The following is a 20,781-nucleotide window of genomic DNA, read 5'->3' as shown; positions in this document are numbered from 1 at the left end:
TGATTCTTCAGATGCTTCTTGTTTATATTCCTAATTTGTGTGAGTAATTCACCTCATGATTACATTGTGATTCCTACGTAAAGATGTATGACTTCGAACTTAATAGGCATACACTTGAAGTAGCTTTTACTAGGTCTTGTGAGTGTTACTTAGTTCCTGAAACTGCAAATTGTGTTGACAAACAGATCGTCCTTCAGATAGACGTTTCCAATAGCTTTATTGTAAGAAATAATTATGCGAGGCCACAAATATGTGCACATACTCTGTGCTTCAGGGTGTATCTTATTAAGCTAGTCTACAATTCCTGGTCATGCAGAAATTGTTGCAGCTTGATGTGCAGTGCCACCTAGTGAATCTATGGGCTGGGTGATTTGAATTATTAAGAACCAAGGAAAAAACATCTACTGCTTGCGAACTGTCTCAGGTTTTTGTGCTAGGCTAAGTGACGTTATTTTGTATGTGCAGACATCCTCTCTGAAATTTGAGTCTTTTAGACATGTTGCCAGGTGAAGCCGTTCTAGCTGCAAGTCAGTTCAGAAAATTTTGGTCTCTACCCTTGAGTCAATTCTAACATCGTGTACTCTTTTTATGTATAAAGTGGAAGAAGTCTGTTGCCTTCTTATTTGCCAGTGAATAGTGATACTCAGCAGAGAGGGAAAGCTGTTGATGAGTTTAACTTTGAGTCATTAAATTGTCAAACTGAGAGAAATTAGATAAATAACTGTCAAGATTATTTTAGTGAAATTTTGGTCCTCTTTCATTCAATATTCGGGTAAATGGACTTGTGCAATATGGTCATGATGAGTATACTATAGGTAGAATGCAGAATTGGTTAGAAAACTAGATAGAAACTAGTTGTATGTGGTTCACTATCAGGATGGGAGGGTATTTTATATAAATCCTCAAGGATATATCCTGGATCTGGTTTTGCTCAGTATACTCATCAATGCACGCATGAAGGAAGAATATAGGCTTACTAAATTTACATTATGCATGAAATCGGGAAGGACTGCCGATGTGTTTGTAGGCACGGATTAAAATTCAGAATGGTCTTGGGAAAATGGTTTGAAGAAACTGGACAATGAGTCAGTGAGGCCAAGTGCTGGGCGCTCTATGGATTGCCTCCATCTGTATAGGGCAGTTGATGACTTTGAGAAAGATTCTGGGGTTTGCAGTGAATTTGAAGGTAGACATGAGTCAGCAAATCATTGCTGTGGCAAAAAAGACACTGTTGTACGTAGCAGAAGCAGAAATCTAGCCTTTGTATAAAGTAATTTTCCCATTCCTCCATCTACTTCTAAGGTCTCAGGTAGAATAATATGTCTGGTTTAAACACTGCACATTTAAGAAAAAATTGGAGGAGCTGAAGTGAGTCCAGGAGAGAGCAGGGAGAATGGTCAGGAAACAAAAGAATTGGTATTGCGTAGTCTAAAGAAAAGGAAGTTGGGGGGTGAAGATATTCCTTGATAAACCAGAGAGGAAGGGAATCATCTATTCTCCATACCTATGGTGTGTAGGGCAAGAAGTAGTGGGCTTGAATTGGCATTAGGAAGGCTTCCCCAGTTGTGGCTGTAATGAAGCACTACAGTGTGTTGCTTGTGAAAGCTAGGGATCTTCATCCCGGCGGTGTTTGAGAACTGTCTGGACAAACATCTTTCAGAAAAATGCTGAGCTGACTATCATGCCTTAAAATGGAAGGGATGGAAGAGAGGTACGTCAACTTAGTTTTCTGTGTCAATGAACTGATAGAACTCTTGTGGTGGTTTTCAGTTGTGTAGATCAACTGGAAAGTTTCCAGGAATGAAGTGCAGATAGAAATTTATATCGTTCAGGAGGATGAAAACATTAAAAAACCCCTCCACAACTACTAGTTGTTTTACAGCATTTCAATGCATCGTCTTCATTTCACAAGTATCCAACGTTTTTACATACTGTGTAGTTTAAAAATGCAAATCTCCTGTCAAGTACACTGTCAGTTATCAAGAAGGAAATAGAATTTTTATAAACAATGGAGGTAGTTGCTGGGTTGTTTTTTCTTCTTTTATCCCCTTGTGCTTCATGTAGTAGGATTATTGCACTTGTGTTTAAACCCAGGACATAATTGCCTATAGCTCTTTAAAATTTTTAGCATGGTAGTATTGGGCTACTACTTCAATTTAGCCAGTTTACAAATCCAAGGGTTTTGCCTGTGGATACTTTCCAAATTAGTTCTGTTTGTTTCTTGGTTTTCTTGGTCATTTGTGATGAGTTTTATTCCTGAAAAAACCCTGGCCTTAGGGCACAGCCTTTATACTGCAAATAATTTTATCATTAGGCTGTGTGGTCTTACATGTAGGTTGTTACATCCTTTAGCAGGAGTAAAAATCTATTGCTGTTACTGAACAGAAAATGATGTAAGCAGCAAAAAACCATTAAGCTCACTTAATATCAACTTGGTTAATTCCCATTTCTCTTTAATGTGTTTTTTTTTTTCCCCCAAGTGTCAAGTCATATAGCAAAGCTTTAGTATTAAGGCTTTCATTTAATGTGAGTTGAATATTAAGTGATTTTCCATTAAGCATTATTATGGCCAGTTTTATCAGTACAATTCACTGTGGAAGAAAGTAGATCAGGATCCAGTCAGCCTTACCATGAAAACAGTTTGTTAATGGAATGCTTGTCACATGTGTACTTCAACCCTCATTCTAATCATTAAACCTGATTCTTATCCAAACTTTTTTCTGCAAAGAAATTTTAGAAAGATCAGTTCATGTTTGGTATTTGCTTAGTTATAAGGAGGATTATAAAAAAAAGAAGAAACAACTGAGCAATTTGTGAAATGGTGAGCAATACATGTTTGCAGTTCAAATCCAGCCCTGGCAAACTTCATATAGTCAGATGAATGGTTTGTAGCCTTTGTGGGTTGGGATTTGTTGTTGTGCCGCATTCCCATGGCTACACACCAACAGCCACTAGAAGAATAGCATCAGTTACACCTGTACTTGACCGCTTCATCAGAAGAACCAAAGACTGAAAGCGCCTGAAAACTGTAGGTACTGTCCTTTTACTGGCATTTTAATCTGCTTCCTCTGTCAAGCATTAGATTTTTCACTAGAAAAACAACTGCGGGGCCAAGTTATGACAGCATGACAAGATGATCATCAGTAATTCTTCATGTGCATGCTCTTAGCTGTTACAAACAAGGAGTAATGAGGGGTTTTCTGGCCACAGTAAAAGAGGTTCAAGATAAATTACTTCATTATTTCAACAGACTGTGTGCATGGTACCAAAAAAAGAGCACCAAAAGCTATGGCATTGTAGCTTATTATATATATACTAATTTTGTTATGTACTTGAAAGCCAAGTTTGCTGTGTTTAGCTGTGAATTGAGAATGCTGTCATGTTGATGTCCCTGTAGAAATGATGACAGCGTACATCATTCTGCATTCCTGTAGAGTGGAAGACTTGTTAATGTATTAGCATTTTAAAAAGACGTTAGAGATTAAAATATATTGCCTATACCTAAAGTGCCTATGAAATATGAAAGGGTGAATTTTGTTACCTTTGTCTGTGTTCACCAGTGGTTGAACCTTTGTTATGGCTATAATGTGTTTTGGACTTTCTGTTTTGTTTCAGTTTGTTTTTTTTTAAGCACCTCTTGCTCTCTGTGGTCACTATGAGGCCATTATTGGATTCCGAGCCACGCTGTAACATCAGTCAAAATTAATAGGAGTTGTTTTGGTTGGAAACTTTATCAAAGTGAATTAAGATATTAAACTAGGAGGGAAGGAATAATTTTGAAGATTTTGGGCCCAGCTGGAACAACATGTCATGTCACAAAAGGCACACCTTGTGTGCTCTGAGGTTCCAACCTCAGGTTGGAGGTTTCTGGTGTGAGACTTCAGTGTTCCCCTGCCTAACTACATTTAAAGAAAGGAGTCTGTCATATGGACTTCACTTCACCATATGGAAGTTGTTGGAAAAGGACTAGTAATAGGGTAGTTGAGTTTGATATAGGTAAGGAGATTCTGTCTGTCTGGAAGGAGGAGGAAGAGATCGAAATAGGGAATTGCAGGATCCCATGGGCTGCCGGGTGCCAGGGAACCTGGAAGCTTCCAAAGGATTCGGTCTCCAAGCCAATGTTTGCTCTTTTGGTAGTTTACCAAACACAGAGTGACTCTCCCATCTCAGTTGCCTTCTCTACTGCCTTCTCCCTCATCGGCCATAGAGATATCGAATGCTCTGTCTGTATTAGATATCTTTTATTACTTAACTTTTGCCAGGAGAGAGGTAGTGACATTGCAATGTCAGTAAAGAGTTATTCATGTGTATTTGTTTCTGATACTGATTTACATTCACACTGCAAGTAGTTATAGCAGCAAAAGATACCATGAGCAGTGCACAGGCATCCTGCTGTCTCCTCAACCTTCCCCTTTTACTTCATTGTGAGTTTTCAGTGTAGTATTTGGGAAATTACAGGACTTTATATTGTCATATTTCCTTTTTTTTTCCTGACTCTATATTGTTTAAGTTGTGGTTGAAAATCCACTGGTTCCTTATTTTGATTATTAGTCGCTGTTCAGTGTTATTAGCAGAAACGCAAACTCTTAGTCTATGTTTGAAGTAAAATATTCAGACCCACTAAAGAAATGCAAGTAATTTGAAAAGGCCCAATCTATCCATTTCTTCACTGAATTTTGAAGCTGTATGCAATATATCTGATGTCTGCCTGGGAACATTTCTAATTACCCTTTGAGCTGGGGAAGGATGATTTGAATGTGCATTTGCAAATTAAAAGAATGCTGTGATTCATGATTAGAACAGAGTAAGCAAGCCCCAAATTTTATTATTACTACAGTGTGTTTTATTTCATAAGTATTTCCTTAAGCAAAAGGAAAACCAGGAAATGTCAGCTGGATAGGTGATGTTGAAAACCTGGTGGCTTTGGGCAGTGGTAATTAAAAAGATTCTCTTAAAGCTGTGTCTGTGGGATGCCTCAGAGATTATTTCAGTAACATGCCATGGTAGAGCAGAGCACAGCTTTTTTGTTCTTACTGCATTTAGTTTGGCTGACCTTGCCATTGATGGTTTCTAGGATTCAAAAGCTTTGTTAATGAAACAAAACTCAAGAAATTTCCACATCCTTAATTGGCAATAGATGTTTAAACTCATTCCGATTTAAACTGGTCACATACAGAATCTGTTAGCGGTCATGAAGCTTTGTTAGGTGTACGTATAAAGTCAACATGGAATGCTAGATGCTTTTGGACTAATTGCAGCATATATATGGTTATGAGAAAATTTGTCTTTTTAATGATGCTGCATGGTCAGGAAAGCATTATCAATTGTTCTGTGGCCTTGGAGATGAAGGGTTGTTGTTTGAGGTCTAGGTGGAGGTCTCTCCTTGCACAGTCATAATTTTCTGCCTGTACAGAGTCAGGAGGAATAGTGGCAAATTTAGAACCTACTGGGTAGTTTGAAGAGTTTTTTGATCACTGACCACGTGGCAGTGGGATTTGTAGTTTCTCATAAGAAGCAGAATGGGATTGCTTCTGCAAAACTCTTTTATCACTGGAAGTAAAATAATGTCCATGAGCTTTTTCCAATATAGGGATGCCTATTCACAACAGTACTTCATGGTGGTAGCAACAGAGGGGATTACCAGCTGAACTGATACTTACACAAGGACGCAGGAAAGTCTGTGTTGGTGAATGCAACTTTTGCTAGCAACCCTTCGTGGTGTCAACACAGCTTTTTGGCCACTGAAGATCCAGTAAAGGCCTTTTCTGAAGAAAAATATGTATGTGTGGAAGAAGTGAGTTCTTTGTTTTCTGGCAACAGTGCCCACTTGGTTTTGTCATTTTTTCTTCTTGTATTTTGTTTTGAGAAGCTGTTTCTGAGAAGAGAAAGATTCATGCATTGTTTTGTGTTTAGTTATGAGCATGATTCAGGAGAGCAGTGTGGAAAAGCACATTTTATACATGTAATTTAAATAACACAGTTACTTTGCTAAGTGTCACGCGTTGCTATCTCGACATAAGGAACCAAGTATGTCGGAAGAAAAAGTAAGAAGAATGGTGTGAATAAAAGTGTTAACCTTTGGAGAGACCAACTTTGGTGTCCAGTGTCCTGTTAATTTGACTCATTCCACTACTTAGACTATGTAATCCGGACGTTAAACATTGTGGCTCAGCTCCTACATTTTGCAATACTCTGCAATATGAACCACCTTTTCAGTATTAAACACATTATAGTGTTACTGTTCCTACTATAAAAGTACTTTTAAAATAGTAAATCTTTTTCCTATAAGCATATAGCAGGTCAAACATTTGTGAAGATATGTATTTCAGTATTTCTATGCCACTTGTATCCTAAACCTTTTTATATCAGGACACCGATTTAGATAAATCATAAACTGTGGTTTCTTCAGTTTTAATAGAATAATGTATTTTTTTTCAGATCATGGGATGCTTTTCTTGGCTCTGTTATGTCAAATGTTCTTTTTTGTTCTATTTAAGTGCATGTAAAAATATGAAACTGAAGCTTATGAAGGCAAGTAACTATGAAGCTAAGTTTTCATTTAAGAATTATATGTATCTTTGTTTTATTAGAGTATAAGAAAGTAAGAATAAATGAAGCTTTTAATTCTGGTGAATTGAGCAGGCTTGTTCTGGCAGATTCAGTGTACTGATTTAATGTTTTTTGTTGTTTGGGTTTTGTGTGTTGCTTTTTTTTTTTTTTTTTTTGCATAGCACATTCTTGTAATTCATATGGAAAATAAACATTTTAACTTTTCCAGTGTCTTTCACTCTTAAAGGCCACTCCCTAAAGAAGCTGTGAGTGTAAATGGATTTGAAGAATAAGGTTGAGGTTTGGAATCAGAATAAAGAGAATATTTCAAGATTTTATGCACTGGTACCGTAATGCAAGGCATGAAAATGGTGTAAATACCGTGCATGTTCTGTGGAGCTACTCCATGGAAGAAGTATCTTTCCTTTCGATAGCATGAGACGTATGGAATAAATATGCTGAAATGACTTGTCAGCGCTAAAATACTATGTGGCAGCTCGATTTTCTAAGCAGTTTAATTCTCATCTGTATCACCATATTACCAAATTAGTAACTGGATGGAAAACTCTCTGCCTTGTCTTGCTGAACTTTTTGCGACTCTCTGACTTTCTGCTTAAGAACAAGACAAATACTCAGTTACTGGTTTTGTCAGAATCTGGAGTGTTTTTCTTTTGAACTCAGTAAATGTCCTAGCCATTGGAAAACAGATTATTCTTGGATAGACTTCACTCTTGTTTTGGCTATGAATTCCGTAGTTTTCTTTGACTGTTTGTTTTCCCCTCAGCGTAAAGTCCAACTTTCTCCTTTCTAAATGCTGTTAATCCATTACAGCTAGGGCACCTTCATTGCTGCAAGGAGTACCTATGTATGGTGCATTATATTACATCTCCTGAACATTTCAGTGTGTTCTTTCTGGAATTGTTTCGTATGTTTTATAATGTGCCTTGCGTGTTTGCAGAATAAAGAAATGGTAATTACAAGCGGATGCATCTAATGTCATCACTTCATTTTCTACAGCTGACAGTAGATGCCGAATTTTTACATGCAAATTGTACTTTTAATATTCCATGCTAGAAAGCAGCCCCTGTTTAGTAATTTACCTGGTCTCACAGGGCCCACATTGGTAACTGTTGATCTCTGAAGTCTGCCTCCTTTCTTTCACACCTGAGTTGTCTTTGTCTTGCGATCCGTTTGGCTCGCTGTACTCTGAGCGTAGTGCAAGGCACTCTGTAGCCTGTGTGGTGAGCTGTGAAGTTCGTACTCAGAAGGTAATGGGAGCCTCAGCTAAAATAACTGTATTAACACAAAATTTTTATCATAGTTTCCATCTATAAAATGAGGATAGTGTCACCACCCAACGTGTAGGCAAGTTGTAATAATGCACAGTTGGAGACTGCGAGGTACTCAGGTGCGATAGTGATACTGACTTCACAGGTCTAGAAGGGCAAAATAAGAGAAATGCCATTGATTTAATAGTGCCTAGATTTCACTTAATTTCTTTAATGAATCAGGTCTGTAGATTTTTTATTATTACTTTTTTCTGCGTTTTTTGGGGGTTTTTTTGTTTGTTTGTTTGTTTCCCCTGCAGGGAACCAAGTATGCATATAATGGCATAATATTTAAATAATAACAACTAAATATTTAAATAATAACAACTCCAGTGCGAAGCTCCCTGCTACTGATAAGCCTTATTTGAACAAACGAAAAGTTATTTGTTCAGTCTTTCAAGGCAACACTGCATTCTGAGCTACTGGAATCTGGAGTGCCTGTGCTTTTGTCTACTTTGTGAATGATAAACATATGAGACAGATTAGATGTAATTAATATTAATTATCATAACTGTTGATGCTGTAGAATCTTGGGCGACTGACCCTTGTAGCAGCCCTAACGAAACCAAAGTCTGATAGGAAAATGAATCGGTACAAAGGAGTGGCACAACATGCGGCCGTTCTTCCTAGGAATGTTAGATAATAGTGCCACCACACAATTTATTACTATCTGTCGTATTAAGTGTGTAAATTTAAAAAAAAAAAAAATTCTATTTTCCTAGCAAGGATCTTTGCTTAGAATGTTTTATCTTAGTTCCTATGCCTTAAGCTCATAATTTAAAATCATATAGCTATTTAGCAGTAGACTGACTTACTACAGGAGCTCTCTATATATATTCCTGGTCTTACAAATTTATCAGTGAAATAGATTGTATCATTAATTATAGTAAATAAGAAAACACAATTTGCCAGTAGAAGGTGGGTCTCTGAGGTGGTGCATTAGTTGTGTTAATATTAAGAATGTATAAGGAGAGATGGCTCAAGAGGTTAGGACATTAAGCTGAAGTCTTGGAAATACCAATTTGATCCCTGCTGTTCTCTAACACTTTGTGTAACCTCTGCCATGTCATTTATTCTTCATGTGCCTAAATTCCCTTTGTGTTCAAAGGGTAATAGCTCTCCTATGCTGCGCAGTGTGTGACAGTGATAAATGCTTTAAAATGTGAGTCTTTGGGATTCTGTAGCATTAGGAGACACATAAATTGATGGATGTAATGAGGCGAAGGTAGAAAAATGAAACAGAAGATTAAACTTTTTGCCCGAACTATTTCTGCTGATGCATTGGAGACAGGTTTGGGGTTTTTTTATGTCGTTTTGTGACTTTAAAATCAGTTGTCCCTAACAGACGACTTTGCAGGTTGTCTGAGGAGAAAAATAGAGGAAAACATTAAAGGGATTGTGATAAGGACATTGTTTTCCAGCACTCTACTGTTCTATAAAGTTTATTTTTCATCCAGAAATGAATGAAATTTTAGGTTTGAAGTGTGTTTGGCATACAGAAGGGTTTGCAGGTTTGACCTTGTTATGTGTGTTTAATTTTCTTTTTGTAAAACACTGTTTACAATCCCATTCATTTTGGTGCTGTTAACTTGTTTAATATTTTTGTTATAGAACAAGTATCAGACATTTCTGGATGAGTTTCATGATGTGAATGTTGTCATACCTGACTTTTCGACAAATGAGACAGTTTTAGGTATGCAGCAAGTAAGATAAGTGTTCCTTCTAGTACAGGGGACAAATATAGTCACTTGGATTTCAGGAAAAATAGTGTTAGGATAATTTTAATTACCTTTCCTTGGGATAAGATAAACAAAAAATGTAAGGATTATCTCTACTCTTTGAGTGCTTTCTATTGAAATAAATTAATGCATCCTAGAAAAAAAAAAAATCTTTCTTTTACAAAGTAATCTTTTCCTCTGTGAGTCTTTGGTGTACTGTGTGTTCAAGGTAAATGCAATCCAACTCTGATACAAGAGATGACTGACTTCATCAGAAGAGTTACCCACTGTCTGAATGGTGACTTTAGAGTGGGATTTCAGTACAGTTAAGCAGAGTTTATCGAACTACTTTTCATTATCAAAAGCTGTGTTTCTCCATGTTATCTACTTTATTCAGTCTTTTACGCTACATAGGTAGTACAGTAACCATGCTTTCTAATTGCATTCTTTTTTTTTTCTTTTTTTTTTCCTTCTAACTAGAGTCTGTGTGTATTTACACCACCAGGAGCTAAAGAAGGACAACCACGGCTCATTCCTGCAGGGCCCATTGCACATGGCACTACAGTATCTGCTTATGTAGCCAGATCCAGAAAAACGTTGTTAGTAGAAGATATTCTGGGGGTAAAAAGCTTTCTCTTTTTAATGAGATGATTACAGCATGCTCTTAGAATGAATATTTTGATGCCGAAATGTTTACTGAGCTGAATGTATGATAGAATTTACATCTGTCTTGCTACCAAAAACATAAATTTGAGTTTGGATTAGCTTGATGGAATCGTTTCAGAGTATCTCATTTATTTTTAAGTTTAAAGATTTTTGTTTGTTTGTTTCTTTTAACATGTTTTGGTTGTCAGTTAAAGGAAGTAATGGTACCATAGGCACTTGGAGAGAAAATAACCTATCAGTCAAAACTCCTGTCCTCTTGGTCTTGAAATACTTAGTGTGCTAATCCCAAACAAGAAAACTTCCATATAGTCAATCAAAGTTTGATTTAATTATAATGCAGGGCTCACATTGACAAGAATGTCAGTCAGAATTCTGGTTATTAGACAGGATTTTGATCTCTGCTTACACTAATGTAAAGCTAGAGTACTTACAATATCAGTAGACCTCCATGAATGTCACACTAATGTAACTGAGATAAAAATTCAGGACTTTCCCTGTAAAGGGATTCAGAAGATCCTAAGGTGATATTCTGATAATTCTTGGCACTCTGTATGTCTGTCCTTTTTCATTTTTTGAAAAACTTCATCCTCTAGTCACATCTATGCAACTGTATGTAGCTGATATTTAAACTGTACTTTATGAGAACTTCATGATCAGCTCATGAGAACACCAAGGAAGTTTAAATTCTCTTCCCCAGTGTTTTCTATCCTTTTGAGTTCTGTCCAGAATAACAATCTTTTGATACTGTGGCCAAAATTGGACATTGCTGTCTCTATTTTAAAAAATATTTGTTAAAAAAATGTATGACCTTTATTGGACAAACCTGGCCTGTAAACAAAATACCAAATGCCTAATGTGAGTTCAAGTCAACAGAACTGTAGAAACAAAAGGCAGAAGCCGCTTTCCCTGAAGTAAGTCAGTGCTTTCTGTACATGCTGGACTATAAAGGTTTTATATGTTGTTAGTTTTTTTCCAGTCACATATAGGGCTTAAATTGTGACTGGTAGTTTCCAATTAATAGCATGGTATCCTTGTTTATGAGGGCTGTATGTTTTGATTTTACATTCATAATAAAATCGGGGGGGGGGGGTAGTGGGGATGAGATTTGAACTTTCTTTGTTGTTTTACAGTATCAGTGAATTATTGACCTTATTGACCGAACAGGGACATTCTGTTTGGTGACCTGTTTTGCCTTCACGTGATTTTTTGGAGCATCTCCACAATGAAAGGAAAGCGTTTGCAGATAGACTTGCCAGCATTTTTTTTTTTTTTTTTTTTTTATTTTTGTGAGGACAGAATTAAAAAGTGAAAGCAGGAGGCTTGTGTTGCAGAGTGCTTCCCACTCTCTTTTGTCTGTCGTTGGTTCCTAGCCATTCAGATTGATTGTCATCTTAGTCATTAAGGTAGAGATTATTTGCTGTTTTCTTTGAGAAAGGAGAGATTTTGATCAGTCTTGAAGGAGTGTCTGTCTTGCCTAAGCACAGCCTGCAGGGAACATCTGGTACGAATTAAGTCCTGAAGGATTGATGTGCAGCGAAGTGGGTCTCCCACACTTCACATCTGCTAGTTACTGCCTTACTAACTGTAACATCCAGGTGGTTTCTCACGTCTTTGTGAGTTTTCCTATATGGGGAACTGAAGCTATAAAGCCTTGGACGTTCCCTATGTAGATTAAAAGTTATGAATTTGGGCCTTTTATAGCAACTGGTAGGATTATTTTAACATTTTTTCCTACAACTTTTGCACTGATTTATTCAGGATGCATAAGCAAGGGAAGCAGAAAGATTCTTAGTCTCATGCCTAATTTTTTGGGAATGCATTTTCCTCTTCAGGGGTTGGTTGGTTATTATAACTCTGTACAACCTAAAGCCTTAGACTCAGGTTTCAATTTTTGTTGCTTGCTCTTGCAAGCACTGCTGTCTGCTTGGTCAAACTGAAACCTGAGCAGTCCACTTCATGATTGCAAATGCTTTGGGGGAGTAGTGTTGTTTGTTTGGGTTTTTACTTATTCTGGACAGGCATTACCAATGAAGTGCTGGCTTTGCTGCCTGTGAGATTAGAGAAAATGTATTGCAAAAACAAACCCAAAGCTGGGTCTCATATCACAGCTAATTCTGACTTTACATCAGTAAGGCTATCTGTATATGTAAATTAATGCTGAGACTTATTTAGTACATATTTTTAGTAGATGTCTTTATACTGTGTGTAAATTATGCTGAGATACTAGTTTTAGTGAATTTTATCATGTTCCTGCAGATTTTATCAGCCAGGAGAAGGAGGGAAATGTCAGTATATCTTTTATATTAATGTTCTGATATTTACGTTTTATCAGATTATGTTTACATTTTCTAGGATGAGCGATTTCCCAAAGGTACTGGACTGGAATCAGGGACTCGTATCCAATCTGTTCTGTGTTTGCCAATTGTCACTGCAATTGGTGATCTGATTGGTATCCTGGAGCTTTACCGTCACTGGGGCAAAGAAGCCTTCCACCTTAGTCACCAAGAGGTGAGCTCTTGCCCAGCCTTTCCCCACTTCCCCACAACGGTCATCACTTCAGCCCACGCAAACTTTCTTCTCTCATGCGTCTTATGTACCGTTTTCATACTTGATTTTTGTCCTTATCGAATGTTACTTGTTGAAAAAAATAGGTAGTGATTTGTATTTTCAGTCACAGGAGGTAAAATTTGCATACACAAGTACAGGCACACATCAAGAATTTTACCTTGTGTTCTTTTGTGGGAAAATGTGTTCAAGATTTCTTTATTAATTATAAACTCAATACAGAGTTGTTAGAAACGTTAATGCACAGCAAGTGAATGAAATGTAATGTAAATCAAATCTCAAAAACCAAAACCCCTTTATATAAAAAAGACACTGCTGAGTTATCCTGTGTCTTAATTTTTAACTTTTTTAACTAAAGCTTGATTTTACAGTCTGGAAAGATTTTTTTTTTTTTTTTTCAGTTGACGTTTTGGTGTAGCTTGTCTAGTGAATGAGCCCTATTGTAAAACATAATGTTGCAGCGTTGTAGTAACAGTATAGGAAGTCTCAATTCTGGATATCACAGGAGGGGAAAGTGATTTTATTTTAAAACAAAAGTGAAGCAAAAGAGATTTCATGTATTTGCATTCACATTCTTGCATCCACACACACTCAGGCACAAAAATGTGTGCGTCCAGGTGGTACTTCCAAGAGTCGCACAGAAAGATGCACATGTCCAGATAGTCTCCAGGATGCCTTGCAATGGGAGGACAAGGGATGCCGGTGTTGAGTCCTTATGTCTCCTGGTTTCTTCCTAGCTTGACAGCCATGTGCTGGTTTTCGGTCAGCCTTTTCTTTAACCTTTAGGAGCTGACATCTTTTGTCTCTCTAACCTGTCCCACCTCTGTGAGTTGTCAAGATTTACTCACTGTCCTTTGTCTCTGGACCTAGATGTCCTCAGAAATTGTGTGTAGAGGTGCTGGTACCAGGATGACTTGCTAATCTAGGTGCCATTCGTAAAGCTCTTGTGAAGAAGTGCATCTTAGCTCTCATGTCTGGATGAGGATCCTTGTTATGTCCCATCTAAACGTTAAGATGGCTCTTACAGTTGACTGTACCATTCGTTTCTCTTTGTACCCTTCCCTAGGGAAGGCAACGTGAACACAAAGGTTAGGACAAAATGGCGTGTGAGTTCTAGCCAGGACTGTTGTCTTGACAGCGCTACGAGATGGACCATGGAGCAGTTTAGCTGTTCTGAACAGGAATTATTATTGTGAAAAGAACAGATGATGTGCAGACAAGAGATATTAAAACTAGCCCTCTCAAGGAAGGAAAAAACAACAATATTTGTCAATTGTATATTCTGTTTATCAGTAACCTAAGTAGCGTAGCATACACGTGATGCTCGTACATGTATATTAGTTGGGGAGTCAATGTTGCTTCAGCCTCAGTGTTGCAGCTGGTTATTTTTCACCAGTAAGTAGAGGTCATGGTAGGGGACTGGATTAGTATGGTGATGCCAATGTCCCTGCTCACAGAGGAAAGAGCATGCATTCATACAAAACCAGGCTTCATTAATTCTGCTGCTTATACACAATGTATTTATTTTTAAAAATTATCCTATTACATTAAACAATCTACAATTCAGATAGGTCTCAGACATGCATTGTTCTGTACAAATACGAATCTTTTATGTTACATGAAATACTGTCTGTAACTGAAGTTCATGAATGTTCTTACTTGGAGAAGACTGGCTGCTAAATAAAAGTATTTTATTAGTAAATTAAAAATATTTTAAGGTCACTTTCTGAGTGTTCTAAAGCATTCTTTTCCTTTTCAGATCTCAAAAAGCCTTTGGATACTATTATCAGTTTTTATAAAATGTGTACAATGTGTTCTGTTTAACAAAAAATACCTTAGGAGGGTATGCAGCAGCAGACCTCTTGTACTTCTGTCCTCTGTGTTCCTATAAAGCTCCTGTGTTTCAAGGACAGGAGATTATGCTTGGTAGCACATCTTCGTTAACTGCAGTTTACATGACATTTGTTTGAAATGTTGCCTGGAAACTGTCATACTTAAAACACTAGTCTTGAACTGAGGTCTGCTGCTTCGGCCACCAAAATGGTAGTGAAAGAAGCAGTGCCTGTTTACAGCTGGAAATATCTGTAGCTGAAGAGAAACAGCCCCAGAAAGATGTTACGGGATATTTTATTTCTATGCCAGATGCCTGTCAACAATGTACATAATGCAATTTTTAAAGCTCTCTGGTTATGGGATGTTTGTTTTGATGTTGTATTTCTGAGCTGGTGGGTTCCAAATACTGCTTCTGAAGAGCATTGGTAAGCATTTTTTTGGTACAAAAAATGAGGATTGTCCTCTTGTGCCTGCATGTACCTTACTAAAATTGAAACACTTGCAAATATATGGAGACTTTCACAGAATAACTGTCTTCCCACAAATTATTACTGCCTGCCTGTCTAAAACAGCTCAGTCAATTTACTTGGCAGCTAGATAGAGAAAATGAGCACGTAACTGATGTGCAGTTTTCAAGGTTTCTTCAGAGTTAGTTTCTTCTCTTTTGTTTCAGGTTGCAACAGCAAATCTTGCATGGGCTTCAGTAGCAATACATCAAGTACAAGTAAGTGTGGGTGGTTTTTCATTTTTTCGTTGCGTAACCCTTCTGCTAGAACTTGATTAGTAGGAACATGGATTATGATTAAATTTAAGTGGAGGTCACTACTAAAACATTGATTCAAGCCCCTTCCTTGAACCTGGGAAAAATATGCTAGCATTTTTGGTGCTCATTGAGTTACTTTTCCTCACTTCCAACCATGGATCAAATAACTTAACAAACTGTTTTTACTAAAGGAAAAAGAAACTTTAACAAAGTAGAGAAATAATTGTTTTATTACGATAACTATAACCACTTTGCATTTTTTGTCTTTTAAGAAGGCAACTGCTAGGCCAACTGGTTGCTTTCCTCCTGCTTTCCTATTCAGTTGGAGGTTATTAGGTGTTGCTGGTTAAGCCTACTTTAAGCCATCCTTGCTAGCTGCTTTGTGGTCCTGTAACTACTCCCACTAAGGATGCTTGATGCTCTCCCTAGTTGGGTGCCTAATGAAGCTCCACACAGTGCAAGCTGCTCTAGCAAACCCCAGCAGCTTTGCTAATAGGTTTTGCTACTTCAGCTAACAGAAGACGGTAACACTGAAACGAAGCATATTCTGTTAACTCACAGAAGATGCTAAAACAGGTTCTTCTGTCAGCTCAAAGGAGGAAGTTTGTGACACACTTTTTTCCAACGTGTCTTTCATACACTTGGCAGAAGACTCATGCAAAGCTCCCTGTTTTTCTTTTCTAGACTCTGATATAACCAAAGATTCTATGAGTCTATGATTTGCCACCTTGATGCTGGAAGTCATTGACTTCGTTTAGGATGGTCATTCACCCTGGCACATTTAGGCAGAATTAGCTGGTGTAGACTATTGTATGCTAGCAGAATTGCAATTGCATGCAGTTGTAGCTTCCCCTTGTAACAGAGTCTCTTTAACTGTTAAGTCTTTCACACCTAAGAAAACAAAACATGGGAAGTTTAGTTTAAGCCTGTCTGTTGCTCATTTGCATTCTTTCCCTTCTGCTAAGCAGAAGGCTTGCCCTTCCCAAGTTTTTGCATGAGAAAAATGCAAGAGTCTTGATGGGGGTGTTGGGCCGTCCCTACCAGACTCACAGCTGGGCTTTAGGAAGTAGTGTATATCAAGAAGTTGTACCTAGTTACCTAATTATATGCAAGAGTAAGGCTTGTGGATATAGTTTGTCATATTTTGCATACTTAGATATTACCAGTTCTGACTGATACTTTATCGTGTAAAAGGTACAAATAGTAGAGGTTTGTTTTCTTTTTTTGACCTCAGTGCTTGCTCTGGTAATGTACAGGTGTATAACTGTACAGAGTATGCAATTAGATGAAGTAAAAATACAGTTCAAAGCTTTGCTTCATTTGACACTTTGCTTCTAAAATGCAGTGTGCATACTATCTTTGTGTTCATATTCATGCTGATTTCTCCCAAAGTTGAGCATATATCATTTGCTACTTAGCTTACTTAAACCTGTCTGATGTCAGTCTTCAGTTGTGTCTACATGCTACTTTGCAGCCTGGAAAAAAGTGGTAAAAGTATGGTAAGGAAGAAAACAAACAAAATATTCGATATTCTCAGAAGAGCTGAGGGTCCGGATGAGGAGGTGTCATTGATTCCATAACCACATTCAGTGGCAGCCTTTGAGGCAGCATGAACAGGGGTAACAACCAACAACTTTTGAAGAGTCTGACGAAAGATGTTACTTGCATTTGACAGCTTTAACTCAGCAGCTAGGTAGCTAAAATTGAAGCCTAGCACACAAATCCAGCTTTTAATTTTATACAGTGCTGGAACACATGTATATACTAGTAGTGGTATTTTTTTCATACAAATGAAATGGGTAGATTGTGTCACTTCAGTTGCCCTCCAACTTCAGTGTTCTTCTGGAGCAAATGATAATGTCATCTGTGCTTTCAGGTGTGCCGGGGCCTTGCCAAGCAGACTGAACTGAATGACTTTTTGCTTGATGTATCGAAGTAAGTGTGATTTGCACTATAATCTCATCAATTTATTTTGATCAGCTTTTCTGACGTGGCTCTTTCAATCTGCCTGTGTTTTACACTGTAGCTCACAAGCAGTTGCAAAGGCACACCTTGGAGCGGGGGCAAACTTCAGCAAAGGGACAGGAATGAATGGTGTGGGTGGCAGTGGTGTATACCTCTTGAACTTTTTTATTAGTGGTGGTGCAGAAGAAAATGTGACATCTGGTTATACCTTGCAGAATTTATTTACTCTTGTGGTCTTTTGCATGGGTTTTTTTGCCCTTTTTTTTTTCCCCCTCTTCTGTCAGAGTGAAACATGGCTGTCTTTTCAGAAGTGACAAATTGGCTTGCTGTCTCTTTTCATGGCCAATTTTACAAGGTTTGAAAGGACTTTATGAAAGGTTAGTTAGCTTGCTTCAGCTTCCCCCCCGCGCCCCACCTTTTTTTGACATGTATCTATACAGACATAGACATGCATAAATGTACATACTTCAGGGATATATCCTTCAAGAATCAGGGTTGCCATGCGATTGTTCTTCCCCTGCATTTTTCTGGAGGCTCTGTTTTCATTTTCAAAGACTGTATCTGCATGTAATATGTTTCTTTTTACTTTATTGTCGCAATAAATGCAAGATTAAATTGAAAACACAGTAAGACTATGAAATCTGGGGCTTAGACTTGCAAAGTCAATTTAGTGTCTTAGGTGATCTGCTCTTCCTTCACCCCTTTTTCTTTGTTGCTGCTCTTGGCATCTTTAAATAGTAGAGATAGCCAATAAATTAAAAGACAAACCAGGGTTGTACTTTTGGTGAATCACAGTCTGGGGTGCTGAACAGTGTTTTATCAAGCTAGTTGGTTGAAGAATTTCTAAATGCATCACAAAGGACTGATGATACTGTGGAAAAATTAGATGTCTTGGATTTTTGCTGTTAACAAACATTTCTGTGAGTCTTGATGAACAATTCCCAAACTGATGAGATTAGAGGACATCCAAGATTCCTATGCCATTGCTCAGGAATGCAGGCAGCTGAGTTGACCCGGCTGGAATGGGGAGTGATACACCACAGGGAGGAGTCTACCCCTTACAAAGAGGGCAAGCTCGTTGTATCCAGATGTTTTTCCAAGCTTTTTTCCTCAAGGATGACCTTCTTTTATATTTCAGCTTAGGTTCAGAGTATGTCTCCAAAAGGGTATTCTCCTCATTCCCTTGCGAGAGCTACCCACTTGCAGCAGTGTGGGTATTGCACCATTATATTCCTTTCCAGATTGCTTTTATATTGCTAACATTTGTACCGAACGAGTTTACTAGAGAATTCTAGATTACCCAAATTTATGGGCTGGCAATTTACTCTTGGTACATAGTACTGAGACTGCTTTAAAGACCTTTATAATTATTTTAAATTTTAAAGATAAAAATTACAATAAATACTGAAAATTTTTAATGTGTATTCCTGTACGAAAATATCTCTCATACAGCGTTATCAATTGCTAGAATTGTTCAGTTTAACAAAAAAGAAACCCTGTGTTTTGAGCCACAAAGTGGAGATACCATTTAGTAGCAACTTTATGAACTTCATGTAGGTAAAGACTTGCACTAGCAAGAAAATAATTAGTTTCCTCTTAGAAATGGTCTGTTCCTTTTCTTACATGGAAAGAAGGTTTCCAATTCAGTGAGAAAATTGTTAGCATGCAATGTCACTGGGACATGTTCTGTAACATTTTAGAAAGCGCATAGTATGCAGTGCTCCACCTCTTCATGTCCCTGACAATGTAAGACTAGCGTATTATATATTTCCTTTCCACTAGACCCAAACAGAACTGAGCTGGATATATGTTCAAGGCCATGGGACAATGTCTTTCTGTCTGCTGGGAACATTGTAATCCGAGGTTATTAAGACTTGGCATGTGGAAGATTTGGACTTCTTTTACTAATAAGTCTGACCTTTATCTTTCAATGTTCTTGACTGTCCTTGGGCAGTTACCACTTTGCTGTGAAACTGATGCACCCTTTTTTTTTTTTTTTTTAAGCCACAATATCAGTCTTCTGCAACTTTAACAAGACACACCTGGGTTGATAGAGAAGACTCATTAAGAGTTTTATAAATTGTTGCCTTTTAAATACTGTTACGGTTTGGATAATATGACATGAATACTACAATGCATAGTTTTCATTAGTTCTCAGTACACAGTCCTCTATGCATAAACCTAATGAGATATTTTGAAAGCATTTAGATAATGCATATGAGCAATGGAAGAAATCTTTTTTTTTTTAAATCTTCAGGATTGCTTTTCTTTTCCTTTTTACTTCTCCTTTTAAAATTTTCAGTGTATAAAGGGTGCCAAAGCATTTTGATACGTTCTTGGTGTTGCTCAGCAGGTGCCTATTCAATCCATGGTAGGCAGTGTTTGGTAGTCTTTTCCTTTTCTACACAGAAAATGGAGAATATTCTACAATTCTGTCATTGTAGAATAATGGCTTAAAGGAACAGAGCTAGGACCATTTCTCAATTCCTTTGTGCTGTAGCAAGCCAGGCAGTGATTTTCAAGATGCGGAGGTTTGTCCTCACCTATTAGGGCTCCATTCTTAAAGCAGTTATGCAACAAGAGCCCATGACAGCCATTTGAGTCGTGTTTGACTAAATGTCCATATTTACTGACTTCTCTTTCTCTGCAGAACGTATTTTGATAATATAGTTGCAATAGATTCTCTACTTGAACATATAATGGTAAGTTGTCTTTTTCACTTCTAAGTTTATTAGTCTTAGTTATTAAAGTCCTCCTTTCCTTGAAGTAAGACTTAACGTCATTGAAATATATGAGCTGTTTATAATGGACATGTAATACAAACAGTATTAACATCTCTATATGGAAGAAGGTGGCAAAGGTCAGCTTGATTTTTTTTCGTTGTCCAAACAACTTTGTTTCACAGCTTTCATAAGTAATGAAACATGACTGTCTCTGAACTAAATAGTTACTATTGTGTTTTAGAGAAGGTTTGAAAATTGTAACAGAAATTACTGTTTTTATTTCAGCTTGTTGTATTGATTCCTTTTTCCTAAATTCATTTTGCTACATGCTGCAGAAACACTCCTGAAGAAGTTATTGTCTGTAGGAAGGACTAGCAGTCAAAGATCACTCCTAGAGTATTTGTTCCAGTTGCTGAATGAGATGTGCAAAACATGACATCCCTTTTGCTTTGCAAAATTATTTACACCCATAACTAGAGTGACAGAGTCAGTCAATCTTTTATAAAAACCACTAAAACCAAGTCCACTGAAATAACTAATCAATGAATTAAATACAGTTCAGAAACAGATTATCATTTTCTGCATTGATTTTGAATTCATTATTGTTTCCAGAGTAGTGTTTACAAATACATATGAACTGGTTGTTCGTAGCACATTTTGAGTGTTTGATT

At 37.4% G+C, this 20,781-nt stretch overlaps 1 protein-coding gene across 1 annotated transcript in view; it reads left to right on the top strand.

Annotated features, from left to right (window-relative positions):
* PDE10A (phosphodiesterase 10A) overlaps nt 1-20,781 on the top strand; it is a gene marked incomplete at its 3' end in the record, with an annotated part of 185,493 nt that overhangs the window by 129,233 nt on the left and 35,479 nt on the right. Inside the window, exons 6-10 of the mRNA XM_081997622.1 lie at nt 10,076-10,216; nt 12,614-12,769; nt 15,333-15,383; nt 17,299-17,357; nt 20,038-20,089. Of these exons, the coding sequence (XP_081853748.1) occupies nt 10,076-10,216; nt 12,614-12,769; nt 15,333-15,383; nt 17,299-17,357; nt 20,038-20,089 (459 nt within the window). The remainder of the gene's footprint in view (nt 1-10,075; nt 10,217-12,613; nt 12,770-15,332; nt 15,384-17,298; nt 17,358-20,037; nt 20,090-20,781) is intronic.

This window comes from Phaethon aethereus (genome assembly GCF_964289735.1).
Source record: "Phaethon aethereus genome assembly, chromosome: 3".
NCBI lineage: Eukaryota > Metazoa > Chordata > Aves > Phaethontiformes > Phaethontidae > Phaethon > Phaethon aethereus.
This window is presented reverse-complemented; position numbering and strand designations above follow the sequence as displayed.